This window comes from Prionailurus viverrinus, chromosome B1, assembly GCF_022837055.1.
Source record: "Prionailurus viverrinus isolate Anna chromosome B1, UM_Priviv_1.0, whole genome shotgun sequence".
Classification (NCBI taxonomy): Eukaryota; Metazoa; Chordata; class Mammalia; order Carnivora; family Felidae; genus Prionailurus; species Prionailurus viverrinus.
Window position 1 is genome coordinate 111,700,892 of NC_062564.1, and position 16,402 is coordinate 111,717,293.

At 37.3% G+C, this 16,402-nt stretch overlaps 1 protein-coding gene across 2 annotated transcripts in view; it reads right to left on the reverse strand.

Annotated features, from left to right (window-relative positions):
- Positions 1–10,310: 10,310 nt before the first annotated feature.
- FAM241A (family with sequence similarity 241 member A) overlaps positions 10,311–16,402 on the reverse strand; it is a 47,357-nt gene continuing 41,265 nt past the window's right edge. For both annotated transcript variants that reach the window (XM_047856657.1, XM_047856656.1), the window contains one exon: positions 10,311–12,572. In XM_047856657.1, the coding sequence (XP_047712613.1) occupies positions 12,327–12,572 (246 nt within the window). In that variant the 3' untranslated portion in view covers positions 10,311–12,326. The remainder of the gene's footprint in view (positions 12,573–16,402) is intronic.

The window sequence follows — 16,402 nt, forward strand, 5'->3', positions numbered from 1 at the left end:
TTTACAAAGGAGAGTGAATTAATGTGAATTTTATATTGCTACTATAAAATAGTGTATAAAAAGAAGAGTGTGAAAAAGCAGAAGTCATTAGAAACTCATGTCTGATAACACAAATTATATTTATTGTAAAGGTGACAATATGTAATTACTGACATGATTAAGAGTTCAGGCAGAATTTGTTAAATTACTTATTTAAAAAAAAACTTAAAAAAATTTCTAATGTTCATTTATTTTTGAAAGAGAGAGACAGAGCATGAGCAGGGGAGGGGCAGAGAGAGGGAGACACAGAATCTGAAGCAGGATCCAGGCTCTGAGCTGTCAGCCCAGAGACCGATGTGGGGCTAGGACTCACGAATCATGAGATCGTGACCTGAGCCAAAGTCGGACGCTCAACTGACTCAACCACCCAGGTGTCCCCCCAAAATAAACTTTAATTTCAGAATAGTTTTAGATTTATAGAAACATTGCAAAGATTATACACAGGGATCTTGTATATCCATCATCCAGTTTCTCCTATGATTAACATCCTACATTAATATTTATACTTAGTGTTTATTACGTTTGGCACAAATTACAAGCCAATATTGACATACTATTATTAATTAAAGTCTATATTTTATTCAGAATTCCTTAGTCCTAATGTCTTTTTTTCTGTTCCAGAATCCTTTCCAGGATACCACATTACATTTAATCATCACGCATCCTTAGCCTCCACTTGTCTAGGACAGTGTTTCAGACTTTCCTTGTTTTTGATGACCTTGACAGTTTTGAGGAATACCAGTGAGACACTTTGTAGGATGATCCTCAATTTAGGTTTGTCATATGTTTTTCTCAGAATCAGCCTGGAGTTATGGTTTCTTGAGAGGAAGACTACACATGTACAATAACATTCTCATCAAATCCTACCAAGGTCATATGCTGTCAGCATGACTTATCACTGGTGATATTAAGCTTGATGACCTGGCTGAGGTAGTGTTTGTCAGGCTTCTTCTACATAAAGTTACTTCCCCTACTCCCTTCCATACTGTGCTCTTTGGGAAGTAAAAGCTTGCATTTGCGGGGTGGGGAATGATGCTCCATGTTCTTGAAGGAGCAGTGTCTACATAAATTATTTGGAATTTTTCCTGTACAGGAAATTTGTCTACTTTTCCCCATTAATTTACTTCTGTAATCATTTATTTATATCAGGATGAACTCATGGATATTTATTTTATACTTTGGGTTGTAATCCAATACTTTATGTATTTTCTTGGTCAAATTGTTCTAGCTTCGGTCATTGGGAATTCTTTCAATTGGTTCTTATACCGTGTGTGTGTGTGTGTGTGTGTGTGTGTGTGTGTGTGATTTTAGCACTTCCTTACTTCCTGGCACTAACTCAGGCTCATCTTGTATATATCCTGCCCAGTCCTAGAATTGGCCATTTCTCGGGGCGCCTGGGTGGCGCAGTCGGTTAAGCGTCCGACTTCAGCCAGGTCACGATCTCGCGGTCCGTGAGTTCGAGCCCCGCGTCAGGCTCTGGGCTGATGGCTCAGAGCCTGGAGCCTGCTTCCGATTCTGTGTCTCCCTCTCTCTCTGCCCCTCCCCGGTTCATGCTGTCTCTGTCCCAAAAATAAATAAACGTTGAAAAAAAAAAAAAAAAAAAAAAAAAAGAATTGGCCATTTCTCCAGGAACCCTGGGTTCCATTTATTAGAGAATAGTATTAGACACAAAGGCCTTGTGTGCCGGTTACTACTGGGGTGTTGTTATTTCTAAGTTCTCTCAACTTAGAAATACGAGTCAATATTATAAGGAGAAAGACTACCCTCCTAGGTTTGATTAGCTGGGTCTATGAAATAAACTGACAACAGGCAGACCAACAGGAGAAAAGGTGTACAAATTTATTAATTGTTACTACCTGCATGGAAGTATCACAGGGGGAAAAATGTGAATACCCCTCAAAATCAATGAGATTTGAGAACTTATGTATTATCTTTATTTTTAAATTTTTAAAAAATGTTTATTTATTTTTGAGACAGTGCGAGAGACAGAGTGCAAGCAGAGGAGGGGCAGACAGAGGGAGACAAAGAACCTGAAGCGGGCTCCAGGCTCTGAGCTGTTAGCACAGAGCCTGACACAGGGTTCAAACTCAGAACCCTGATACCATGACCTGAGCCGAAGTCAGACGCCTAACCGATTGAGGGACTCAGGCGCCCCTAGAATTTACGTATTATCTTAATAGAGGAAGGGGAGTGGGGATGTAGGCAATTTAGGGGACAGTTCATGATCTTTAGGGGAGATGAATGGGCTCTTAGAAGAATAGATTGGAGGTATGATGGTTTGTGACAAAGTTTGGGTGTGGTGTTGACTTCTAGTCTCCTGTTTTGTGATGAGTCAATGGTCCCTGGTTGGTGAAACTCCCAGGCAGGTTTTGACAATTGAGTTTCTTTTGGAGGATCTGTCTTTAGGCAGATAAGGGAAGCACAGAAAAAGCCCCTCCCTGCATTTGCTGATTTTCAAGTGCCTTCAGTTCAAAGTAATCAATGTACCAAAGCAGCATATTTTGGGGTGGCATGTCATGAACTCCTTCAATACAGATGCCATACACACATATCTCTACTTATTTCCATATTGTTTATCTGCATCTATATTAAACTGAGCATGAGTTCATACCGATATCCCTTGTTCTGTATTTAAAGAAAAAAGTTGGCAACAGATGGTGTCTCACAGCAAGTTTTATTTCAGTCTTGCTATGATTATATGTGCCAAATCTACTCAAAAAATAATTGTTCATTCTCTAGGCCTCCTCTGAAGATTAGATTTACTGCATTGAACAACATGGCTCGTCTAGGAAGAAAGTGCTACATAGGCCTGGAAGTGCAGTAAATTAGGAAAAATAGAAGAGGGAGGCAGTTGGGGTACCATTCTTGCTCTTTAATTAGATGTCAATGGAGACACAAAACATCAAATATGGATATACTTTCAGGATTCAGCATTACTATTTTTCCCGGTATGAACATTTCTGGCAGTCATCGATGAAGGGGAGGGACTCACCTGGCAGAGGTAGTTTTAGTAGCAGTTTGTCTTCTTTGATGTGGCAGAGATGAAACAGTAACACCTAGTGCTAGTAAATGGTACCATTGACGTGCTTGTCATTTAAAACGAGTATTAAAGTTCAGGGCTTTTTGTCTCTAAATCTTTCTGCATTGCAAAAATAATGTCTTCTTTGTCAGTCTAGGGCCTTTGCAAACCAAGTTAGCAGAAAAAAGCCTATGCCATCCACTTGGGTGTCAGTGATATGGTAAAGCACAGATTTCCATCACAGAGGGAGGCAATTGTGACCATCAGGTAGCCAGGCCTGGAGCTCCCAAGAAATGTTTCTTATAACTTGAAAAAGGGAGAAACGCCTGAGAAGAACTGTATTTGGCCAACATCAGCTCTATCTAAGCATCTTATAAAAATATCTGAAAGCATAAATTGACAGTTAAGGAAAATGTGGGAGAACCAGTTTTGAAATGCATTAGGAGATGGCACTAAAGATATGCCATAGCTTATTATAAAACATTCATATTTGTAAACATTTGATTGGAAGAACTTCCACTTTTCAGGTAGGGAGAATTACTTGAAAGAAAAGGATATGAAAGAGGAACCCAGGATGGAACAATGTAATCGAAGATTTGCTAAAATAAAGAGTAACTAAGATTATGATATGCTGTTAGCATATTTTCACAGACTAAAAGGCAGGACTTTACGAACATATTAACACTCTTGTAAACACAACATATTAATAGTCTTTATTGGCTTGTACTATCTAGCTGTGCACAATGTATCCATATTGCTAGGTACAGGATTTTGTATGTGAAAGTACTAATATACAATTATATTTACCTTGATGAAACGTTTTTAGTGCATACTAAAAACGTGACATACAGACCATAGATTAGTTTGAAATTTCACTTTGAAAGCAAAGGAAGATAATGTTTGTGATACTATAAACACAGCATAATACTCTTGGCCTATGTAATGGAGTAAAACAGAAAAGTATTTTTGGAATTGTTTTCATTTTGTGAATTGTTCAAATCTATGGCAGAATTGTATATTCATTGGTGAGTGTAATTCTACACCTAATTTTACTAAGGCAAAGGAGCAACAGAAAATGCATGGTATTGGGGCGCCTGGGTGGCTCAGTCGGTTGAGCGTCCGACTTCAGCTCAGGTCACGATCTCGCGGTCCGCGAGTTCGAGCCCCGCATCAGGCTCTGGGCTGATGGCTCGGAGCCTGGAGCTTGCTTCCGATTCTGTGTCTCCCTCTCTCTCTGCCCCTCCCCCGTTCATGCTGTGTCTCTCTCTGTCTCGAAAATAAATAAACATTAAAAAAAATTAAAAAAAAAAAAAGAAAATGCATGGTATTGTAGTAAGCAGATGTTTAAAGAAAACATAGTATCTCATTAAAGAAGGTGTGGGTGCACAGAGCATATTTATTTCATTTCTGTTCATCAAATCTTTAGGTTCTTCGTTCCTGATTTTTATGATCATTTTGATTCATGAAGCACTAATATTTGACATTAATAAGAGAATTCAGAAAGATTTCAGTCCTGAGGAATTGGGATCACAGCATGGAATTTCTTTGTATTTATCAGTCTTTTGCTAACAATAAAATAGATCAGACCTTTTATGGCTCTCAATGTATGAGCTTTCCATGGATAGTGAACGATGTCCTTTCTTATATGTGAATGTTTATATTTAAAAATAATTACCATCATTCACTGAAAGCTTGCTTTGTATAAGGCACAACAAAAAGATATGCAATAATTTATTTAACCATAACAGTTACCCCATTTTATAGATGAGGATCTTGGAGTTTAAAGAGATGTGGGTATGACTTCTACAAATTGTGTAGTTAGTAAATATCAGAATAAGGTATTAAATTTGGATCTTTATATCTGAGAGTTGGTTCATGTATTGTTCTAATATTTTCATACGACCAAAGGGGGAAACCATGCCTAAACACTACTATAGTTTCAGTATGTAACTGGCTTGCAGCCACTGTCTTGCTTGATCTTGCCACCTCCTAAGATTCCAGGGATAAAAATAGCAGCTAAAATTATGTTTAGGGGCCCCCAAAATATTCTGGGCCAAGACTAGAGAAAGCTTTTTTCAAGTGCTTACTCAATTACCAATTCCTATTGCTGAGAACTTTTGTGCTAAAATTAAACCAGAAAGTCATGATTAGGGCCAAATCTCCAAGTCATAAATCAGTTGCAATAGTGTGTTGGGGGTGGGGCAAGATACAGTTTCTTTACAAGTGAGTTCTGCTCCGCCACTGAAAATCTTATTTTAAACATGTTTCCAAAATTTGAGAATTAAAACTGCTTTGGAGCTTGGCAAAAGGACCAGAAAGCACAGAGAAGACTGACCTATATCTAGGTTTGAACATACCCAGATCCCAAGACACAACCTAATGATAGTTTGTCCTGATGTCTGATGTCTTTTGAGGCCCTATCTGAGAGACTTATTAGCCAATAGTTGGTCTAAACAGTTTACATATACTAAATCTCATGGATTTCCTACTTCCAGTTTTAACTAATGGGCTTGTCTGTCAATCATTTGTTCATCTGTTCCTAGTAGCTTCAAGTCTTTGCTGAATCCTGGGCGTAATGTTTAGTCAACTAAAACTTGATCATAATTGAAGACCTGAATCTCAAAGTGGAAGCAGGCAATACAACAGACTAAAGGCTGTACCCTTTGAAAGTCCACCTTGACCAGTGAGTTTCTGATTTAAATTAGTCATCTTCATACTGTATCCTGAAGAGTGGGGTTTTGTAAGTGACTCAGGTATCAAGTAAGGTGAGAAAATAAGAGTCTATAGTGGATGCTGTGTTGGGCAGCTCAGATCCTCTCTTCAGAGCCAAGGACTTTGCTAACTGCTGGGAGAGCTGCCAGGTGACAAGCCCCAGCTGTCAGCTCTCTCTGGGAATTGCTTTTGGTTGAAGAGCTCCCAATACAAGTCAATGCTTTAGGGACTTCTCCGTTTGAGGGCACCCTATAGAGTGACTGAGGCCTTGCTGTGACTGTGTTGCATACCTCCCTTTGTCCAATCCTGCTTCCTTTCTTCCTTCACAGTTGCTGATGCCAGAGCACTCCCTAATCAACTTCCTGCATGCTAATTTTTTCTGAGTCTGTTTCCCAGGGAACTGGACCTACAGCAAAATCAATTATAGCAGCCCTGCTTTTATCATTTATAGATATTGGCTATTCACGTGAGATTTCACTTAGGGCAAACCAGACTAAAAACCTTTGAAAGCCACTGATCTAATTACTATTTGAAGAAATGTTTCACCTTATATGAAAAATCACCTTCATAGTTTTGTGCAAGATCAATTTAAGTTAAGCCTTCCAAACCAACATCTAAGCAGTGTATTTTCCTTTTGTAATTATTTCTTCTTAGCCTTTGTATGTTGCATTTATGTATACACCCATGTGCCTGTTAAAGCTGAAAATACATTAAATAATGAAATCATAAATATTTTTGATATTACATATGTAAAACTAAGAAACTCTGCAACACAAGCAGTCATAGCAGAGAAGGGCATTCAGTAGATGGCATATGTACTCAGATATTGATAGAAAGTTTACATATCCCATCCCCTACCCTTGAAAAATAACTCAGGATTTTTGTCTTAAAAAACTATGGTATAAATAAGTATATTTTATATAGAATTTTCATTCTTCTGTTAAAAAAACATGAAAAAATATACCTCAATTAGCCTCTTATAATAAAGCAGTAAACCAATAAGAAAAAAGGACCACGGTCTTATGATAAAATTCATTGTATTCTGTGGTGATTGGAAAGCTATCAAGGAAATTTCCAACTAATTAAGTTGCTGAAAGGCTAAACGATACAACTTTAACTGCTGAAAAGATAACTCAAATTTAATAAGCATGTGTATGACTAAGTTCTGGATCTTAGCAGGCCCTTGCAGAGCTCATTCAATAATTCTAACTTACACAATAGTCATGGCAACAAAGGAGAAGTACAGCTTGGATGCGGAAGTTGATCTTAATCTAGGTTTTCCTACTACTCTGTTGCCTGGGAAGCCATACATGTTTCAGGCCTTAGCTTTCTACTGCAGCATTAGAGATGATTCACTCATAGGTATGTTGTTGCTTTGGCAATTTCCAAACTTGATGTGGCAGCAATTAACCGGTAAAGAGAACATGACAGAGGGAGTCAGAAGAGAGTCTCAGAATGTAAGGTTGTGAAAGAGTATTATTTATTGGAAAAAATAACAAACTACTTTATATACATGTTATTTAACATTTATGATCTGGGTGACTAGAACATTCTAGTAGTGAATTTATTCTGTAGCCTAAAATACCCAAGCTTAGATACTTGAGAATTCCTCCTCACAACTTCTGTGTTTTTTTTTTTTTAAATTAAAATTTAGTAGATAAAAGTCTATTGAAAAATACTAGAACAGGGGCGCCTGCGTGGCTCAGTCAGTTAAGCGTCTGACTTCGGCTCAGGTCATGATCTCATGGTCTGTGAGTTCGAGTGAGTTCGAGCCCCGCGTCAGGCTCTGTGCTGACAGCTCAGAGCCTGGAGCCTGCTTCAGATTCTGTGTCTCCCTCTTTCTCTGACCCTCCCCCATTCATGCTCTGTCTCTCTCTGTCTCAAAAATAAATAAACATTAAAAAAAATACTAGAACATATGAAATTTAGGTAGCATCAGTGACCATATGCATTCGAAAGTATCCTTTCTGGAGAAATAGTGATTTTACCAAGTACAACACTGAAAATTCACACAGTTTCCTAAAAATATGCAAGTGAATAGTAGTAATACTGTATATGCAAATAACAGCTATATTCTTCCATTAAAAGTGAACAAACTTTATAAATGATAACATATACATCAATTCACTTTCTTTATGCACAATAAGCATACTTTTGGAGTTAAAGAACTCTAAAGTACAACCAGTGCTAAATCTTTGTTAATGCACTATAGGGAGTACATGAATAAATGAAGGTGGTTTATTAATCTGCTAAATATTTTGAGTATGTATTATGTGCCAGGCATTGTGTTTGACAATGCAATTTATGAACCAGTTAGACATGTTCTCTACCCTTGTGAAGTCTGTTGTCTAAAGGAAGAAGCTGACAAATAAGCTATTATAATAGCTATATTATAGTTATAATATAGCATGACAAGTGCTGATAAGGGAAGCACAGGGTTCTCAGAAAGCACATGAAATATCAAAACTGGATTTAAGAGTCAGAGAAATTTTCCTGGGGGACATTGTGTCTAAAGGTCTTAAAGCTGTGGATGTGTTGGTCAGTTTGGTGGGGAGGGATTAAATAAAGAAGCTAAAGCATGTACAGAGTTCTGGAAGTGAGTAAGCACTTCTCTCACAAGGAACAGAAAAACTAATTCCTAAAGCTAAGTCTTAGAAAGGGATGGTAGTAGTATGGAGAGATGAAGTATACAAGAACCAGTTCTTGAGGAGCCTTATAAAACAGATTAAGCACTTTGTCATAATGGTGACAGGAAGCCATTGAAAAGATTTAGGCCAAAGATATCAGAGTTATGGTTTAGAAAGATTATTCTGACTGTGGAGTGGAAAACGAAGGCAGGGGAGACCACCTAGGATTCTGAGATAGCCATCTAGGGAGATGAAGGTGGTATGAACCAAGTGAGTGATACTGGGAATCAAGAGAAGCGTAAAGATTAAAGACATTGTTTTAGGAAATAAAATAGACAGGGCTTGGTGACTGGTTATATGTGGGCAGTTTCTGAGACAACTATCACTTGCTGAGATTGGAAACACAGAAAGATAAAAAGGTTTGGGAAAAGGATCCTGAGTTCCTTTTTATTTTTTTTTGTTTTTTTGGATACAGTGAATCAGAGGTACTAAGGGATAAATAAGTACAAATGTTGGGCAAGCAATTGAATGTATGGATTTTATATTCGTACAGTGTTCTGAACTGGAGATACAGAATGGAGAGCTGTTAGTATGAAATGGTAACTGATGCCATGGGAGTGGTGACATTGTTCAAGGCAATGCGTAAGGTGATGAGAAAACAGGCTGTGTTCTCCTTATATTCTCCTTGGCCAAGTCTAGTACTACAAATATTAACAGGTATGAAAGTCTTCTATTGTTTGTCTTCTTTTACCTTGTGAAGACATGGGTTGACAATAAAAACATTTAACATGACCTAAAATCAGTAAACATTTGTAAAATAACTGTTAAATATAATCTACAAACCAAATAGCCTTTGACTGCTCAATATCTAGCTTTGACTATTTTGAACTTTCTACTTCACAATGAATCTTTCCTTATGCTGTAATTTTCCTTCCATCAGTTCTATAACTGTTTATTTCCTGATCATTTGGATAGCCTTTAACGTTACGTGCAGCTCAGCGACAGCCCAGAGAGATTTTCTCTGATCAAAACACATAGAGATGTGTTGGTCAGAAGACAACCATAACTCATAATTCCCACATGGAAAAGATCCAAATACAGTTTTACATTGGTTGATGGGGATTTGCCTCAACATGCTTCCTTTTATATCCATAGAAGTCAAAACGGGGATGTGACCTCTAGAGTGGCTAATAGGTGGCATGCTGATATATGTTTAATAACTGGCTTGCCAGGAAAAAAAAGAGCCCTGATTTGTTGTGTTTGCCAGTTTTTATAGTGTAAATGTGAATACTCCCTTCACAGACAATTTCAAGCTACCAACTGATGTTACTGAAGGCAAACTAGGGGGATGTACACAACTGTCCCTTGCAAGTCAGTGCAAACTGGCTCCAGCACACTACTGGACCAAGTGTGATTGGCTGGTGGCCAGGAACGGGAAACTACCTTGCGGATCACAGCTTAAGATATGAGGGAACTGAATTCTACAAAATACTGAGTTTCTACTTGAGGGAAAATTGACCTATTCATGTGTAGTCAGTTTATTTGTAGATCTCGACCTTTCCCTTTGAATTGAGAACTGTGGTATGAATTACACACACATGAATAATCTAATAACCTTAGCATTGTAACTTCCGTGTCTTTATTCATAAGGAGTAACAGTTTCTAAAATTGGCTTGTATCTGAGATTGAAATGATTGAGAGTCATTTTTCATCTAATTCCTTATACCATGAACCAAAGAAGTGACCAGTTTCTTTTCATTTCAGGGTATAAGTATTAACTACATTCTATTATATTTCATAAAAGAAAATATATTATTTCCATCAAATAAGCAGAGTCTGTTTTTTTCCCTAACAAAGCAAACAATATGATGGTATACTGCTCTAACCAATACAAAAATGCAGGAAGAGTAGCAAAATATCTCATTTGTTTATGTAATTTAACATGTACTCTATTAACAGCAGTGTATAGATACATAGTATTGGCAGTACACTAAATAATTACTATTTAAACTTACTTTTAAAATATTTTCAATATTAGCACTGGTGGAACCAGAGCTATTATTATGCATACTGTATCTTTTTTTATATTCCAAAGGAAAATTAAAATTCTTGGTAGCATTAGAAAAGAATGCTCTTTTTAATATTTAATTCAGATATACAAAATCTCATGATGTCTCTTACTAACCTCACAATTCTACTGTACACAAATGAAGACACCTTTTCAAATCACTTGCACTTAGGCTAAATTCATAAAGGTTACTATAAAAATATTTCAAACCCAATAAAAACACAATGATATAATACAAAGTCTTCCTTTTTTGTCAAACTTTAAAGGTCCGTATTTATACAAATACACAATATTTTTTTAGTGCCCTCTGATGGATATTTGTGTTCAGGATTATCTGATTTTAGAATCTAACTTGAACATTTTTTTTTATCAGTTTTCTGCTTCAGCGTGGAAGATGCTGAGAACTTATAGAATAAATTTTTAAAACAGGATTGGGTAAAAACTTTACAAAGTGGAATATTAAACACTTTATACTCTTTAGTTACTGCCTTGCCAAAGACAAAAATATCCCATTGTCCCATTTTCCCCTTACTTAATTTGAGTTTTTAGATAATTATCTTTAGTACCCCTCCTTCATGTATATAGAACGTCTTTGAGACAAAAGTGTACAGGTTTTAGGTTCTTTAACAAAATCCAAAATATCACTAAGCCACTTTCTATTTTTAAAGTGTATTTAAAGAAATGCTTATTTCAATACAAAATCCCAAAGCACTGAATTAAGACACACTAATAACATGACTGGCCGATTACTGACTTGGCTTTAGCCTTAGAGGAATATTATTACAATTGGCTATTAAATTCCAAATTTAAGCATTTGGTTTGGTACTGTAATACTGAACCTTTCCAATACAAATATCAAAGAAAATGAACTGATTTTTTTTTTTGTTTTCTTAAAGGCATAGTAAAAAATTTCAGCCATAATATAAATCAATTTTGGGGGAAAAATCCATGCCAAAATAGGAAATAGATTTTTTAAATCTTAGAATAATTGTTATAAAAGAACTACAAAATGTAAATTTCTGGAAAAAAATACATGGAAAATGTCTCTCTAGGAAAAAAATATGCAACTTGTTAGATACAAGAAAATACAGCATTACCACGGGGTACAGCCAGCAATAGACATGTCTTATGAGAGTTAAAAAATTCACAAAAGGTAATTAGCACCAAAAGTGTCTAAAACTTCAAATGATATACTGAAGTGATTCCAGACCCAAGCGTTACATTATAAAAAAGTTACATTGGACTTGGGAAGTTTCACCAGCCATAATAAATATATTCTTTTCAATCTTTAGAAAATGTGCTAGCTTTACTGATTTTTATCACAATTTTAAGGTAGTGTATATGTAATTACCATTTATATTGATTTGATCTGAGCAGGAACCATAGATATCCAAATTATTTCCCAAATAACATGGGGTTATTTGGTGGGTATGGGTGGGGAAAATCTACCATTAAAACATTTTAAATATCCTTGTTTCATCCTGTTTATTCTAAAATGTTTTGTTGGAATTCTTTGTAACACCTCTATTGCCCGATTTGAATCCCATATCCAGTTATTTTTCCTGCCCACTTTTTGGTGGTGTTAAGACTTGGCATGGGAATAGGGAGGGGTATTTAAAAGTGGGCACAGATCACAGTAGTAAAACAAGACTTTTGAATAAGCTACAAAATGTATGTTCAACCCTGTTATAATTAAGAGTTGAGTTTAATTTTAAGCAACATCCACTTACAAATTTAATTACAAAACAGCACATAATTTGAAACAAGGCAAATTTTTCGGCTTTCATGTAGTGAAATATAGAACTTCACCAATTACATATCTGGCTACCAAATGTCAAACAATGGCTTATTTAGCCATTTTTTACTGTTGCACATAAATAATGACAAGGCAAAGAACAGCAACTAGTCCAAGGGCCTGTAGACCAAGGAACCACAGCATAACCCAAAAGAAAATAACTATTACTGGTTCCACAATTCGTTCTCCAAAATACATCCTTGTGAAGCCCATGTTGATGAGGTTTTTGTTCAGTTCACCAAAAAGTGTTCCCATCTTTTTGTAGTCATCTCCAACAGGCTCGCCAGTGTGGTTTTGTGATTCTTCAATATCCTTTAAAACAAAAACAAAAAACCACAAAACATAAAATGAGAAATAGATGAGGTTCCTTTTAAAAAAAAATTTTTTTTTTAGAGATAGAGTGTAAGTGAGTGGGGGAGAGGGGCAGAGAAAGAGAAAGAATCTTTAGCAGGTTCCATGCTCAGCACCGATGCTGATCTGGGGCTTGATCCCATGACCTTGGGATCCATGACCTGAGCCAAAATCAAGAATCAGATGCTCAATTGACTGAGACACCCAGGCTCCCCCATGGGAAGGTCCTTAAGAATAATGAAGGTCCTTAAGAATAGTGACTCCCAATAATAATCATTCTCCCAAAGTACTGGGCATTCTTCTGATAATCACTCAATAAATATTTGGGAGTCTTCCTTTTCACTGACATATAAAACAACTATGAGTGTGCCCACTCTCAAGAATATGGAAAGCACTAATTTATTGATTTCTGTAGAATTAACATTGGACCCTCAACTACCAGAACACTGATTTATAAGATTAAGGAGGAGCTGATTCATTTCCCTTCATTTTCTAGTTTCCTGGGATCATAAAAGACAGGTCCCTAAATGAGGAATCATGTTTGTACTGCCTTTATCATTTACCATGATTTCAAAATAACCTTTCTACCAATCTCCTGTTTTGAGGCAGGGCCTCAGATTGCTCTGTCTTGTGTAAGTAAGCTGTTTAATCCATTCCCTTGACACTAAGACTTTAAGGAACCTAGACTCAGCTGACTTGAGCAAGTCTTTTTTTTTTAATTTTTTTTTCAACGTTTATTTATTTTTGGGACAGAGAGAGACAGAGCATGAACGGGGGAGGGGCAGAGAGAGAGACACAGAATCGGAAACAGGCTCCAGGCTCTGAGCCATCAGCCCAGAGCCCGACGCGGGGCTCGAACTCCCGGACCGCGAGATAGTGACCTGGCTGAAGTCGGACGCTTAACCGACTGCGCCACCCAGGCGCCCCGACTTGAGCAAGTCTTATTGCTACCATTGAGCAATCCTCAGCCATTACTGCTGTGATCTTTCATTCTTAGCCCTAGCTAAGGAGACCTCAGTGTAGGGCCTTGCATACTCTCTTGTCCAAATTCTACGAACATCCTAAGTGCCTCTTATTAATCCCATCAGAAGAGACAAAGTTTTCAAATTGGAATACATTTGTACAAGAAGTCCGAAAGTCCACCTGGAAGCCAACTCCCAAGAAAATGTCACTGATGTGCTGTGACTAGGTGAATTTTATGTTTCTCAGCTTCTCATATTGTTTTGTGTTCCATAAATAATATACTATATTATAAAAGAAAAAAAAAAGTCTCACTCTTGCCTGAGATCAAGCCCTTCTTTTCTTTAGGACAGAACTTGAAGACTACTTGATTTAGTTTATAATTTTTCTGGTCCCCCACTTCTCTCTACTCCTCTAGTGTCTTGCATTGTTGATAGCATTTCTGGCCTCTTTTTCACTTTCTATTAAAGTTTTTTGTTTTCTTTTTTACTTTTTCCAATTTCTTTTAATCTGTGCACTCATTGTACTTTGGGGTTTTCTGTGGTTACTGAAGATTTTTAAGACTTTTTTTTTTTTTCAGTATTTTTGTGGTTGTAGTACAAAGAAATTACCCTAATCTGGTATGGTTCTTTCTGAAGATTTACTTTAAATTTTTCTACAGACTGCTTGTGGGTTTTTCGGGGAAGAAGTAGGTGTTGCAAGACTTAAATCAAAATAAGGAATTAGTTAACTCCTAGAGGCCAGATGGGGAGGCAGCAATGGATCACATCAGCTCAGATCCTGAGAATACCTGTTGGGATTGAGACAGGAAGTGAAAGATCCAGTAAGGACTGAGATGTGGCTGCTGCAGCCTGCTTCTGATTTTAATATGAAAAACTTCAAGCACACACAAAATTAGAGAAAAATGGTACTCTGATCTCCTATACACCTAGAGCCAGATTCAATAATTAGTAAAATTTTGCCACTTTACTGCAGCACTTCTTAATCTGGGCAATCTAAAGGAGAGAAAAAAATAAAAATTAGACGAATGCTTAAAGTGGCATATCTTCACAAATGAAGTTCTGTGGAAACATCCAAGATATTCAGCAATGAATTAGATGGGTTTCAAACAATCCTAAAGGAAAAACATTTAAGAATGTGGAAAATAGGCAGCATATTTTATTTATTTGTTTTTTTGAGAGAGTATGCATGCAGTTTCACGGGAAAGACAGAGGGAGAGGCAAAGAGAGAATCTTAAGCGGGCCGACACCCAGTGGAGCCCGATCCAGGCCCGATCTTATGACCAACCGACCGACTGCAAGATCCTGAGCTGAAATCAAGAGTCAGAGGCTTAACTGACTTAGCTACCTAGACACCCAGCATTTTTATTTTTATTTTTTAAATGCTTATTTATTTTTGAGAGAGAGAGAGAGACAGAAAGACAAAGACAGAATGTGAGTGGGTCGGGGCAGAGAGAGAGGGAGATGCAGAATCCGAAGCAGGTTCCAGGCTGAGCTGTCAGCACAGAGCCCGACGCGGGGCTTGAACTCACCAGCTGTGAGTTCAAACAGGCTATGCTTTTTTTTTTTTTTTAATGTTTATTTATTTTTTGAGAGAGAGATAGAGTGTGAGTCGGGGAGGGGCAGAGAGAGAGGGAGACACAGAATCTGAAGCAGGCTCCAGGCTCAATGACCTGAGCCAACGTCGGATGCTCAACCACTAAGCCACCCAGGCGCCCCCCTCCTGCAGCATTTTTAAATCCGTGAGATTATAGTCAATCTCATCACAGTATTTTCTATATCCAGAATACCCATCTCAAATACCACAATTCTAAGAGGTACAAACATTGGTGTGCTGGTAAGTGTTTCATAAGGCTTTGTGGGGGGTGGGAGTTGGGGTAGGTGGATTTCTAATTTGAACTGTTTGCCAGTTTTGTAGTGTTTTCCAGTTTCTGTAGCTAGTGCTCCTGCTGCGCTCACTTTCAAGCTCCTTAACAGCTAGCTTACAACGTTCCTGAGAATTTAACAGTTGGTTCCTGAGGTCAAGTAGTAGTTGCCATCAGTACTCCACTGTAGATTCAGTAGTTGAGATAAAGACCTGCATGGTTATAATTGATTAGTTTGATCTCTCCCTTCTTTCCATCAATTAGCAGATTTAATGATTTTTTTTAAGCTTACAAAACTGGTAAGTTGGGTTAGTTACATAGAATTACTACGATACATTAAAATTAGGAAAATTGTATGAAGAAAGAAATATATTATGATTTGAGTAGTGGATATGGTAGATAAAATGAAATACATGTAAGGTTACAAAACTACCACAACAAGGAACAGAATTTTGCTTTTTCTGGTCTGTTTCATACAGATATCAAAAGTAAATTCAATTCAGTAATTTTTACAAATTCTTATTTACAATAGAACTTACACTGTCTGGATGATTTGTGAGAAACCTGAGGCATTCATGACTCCTCCCTTGTCCTCCCCCCTACAGCAAGCTCATCAACATATACCCTTTTTATTTCACCTTCTAAATACTTCCTTATTGTATATATTGCTATTCCATCTGCTGCTGTAATCCCAAAATAATCTACTAAGATCTCTTGCCTTGACTATTCCAAGTTTCCTAACTGCTTTTGCACATATTCTTTAGCTCCCCTATAAGCTATTTACCACACCACAGCCAAAGTGATCCTTTTAAATCGCAAACGCAATCACCAACCCCCCCCCCCCAGGATAAAGACCAAACTTTTTAACATGATCTATGAGGCCCTGCTTAGTCTGGCTTCTCTCTGGGTCTCTGGCCTCGTCCTGTCATCAGCCTCCTTTTGTCTTTCTCTGTTTCAGCCACATGGG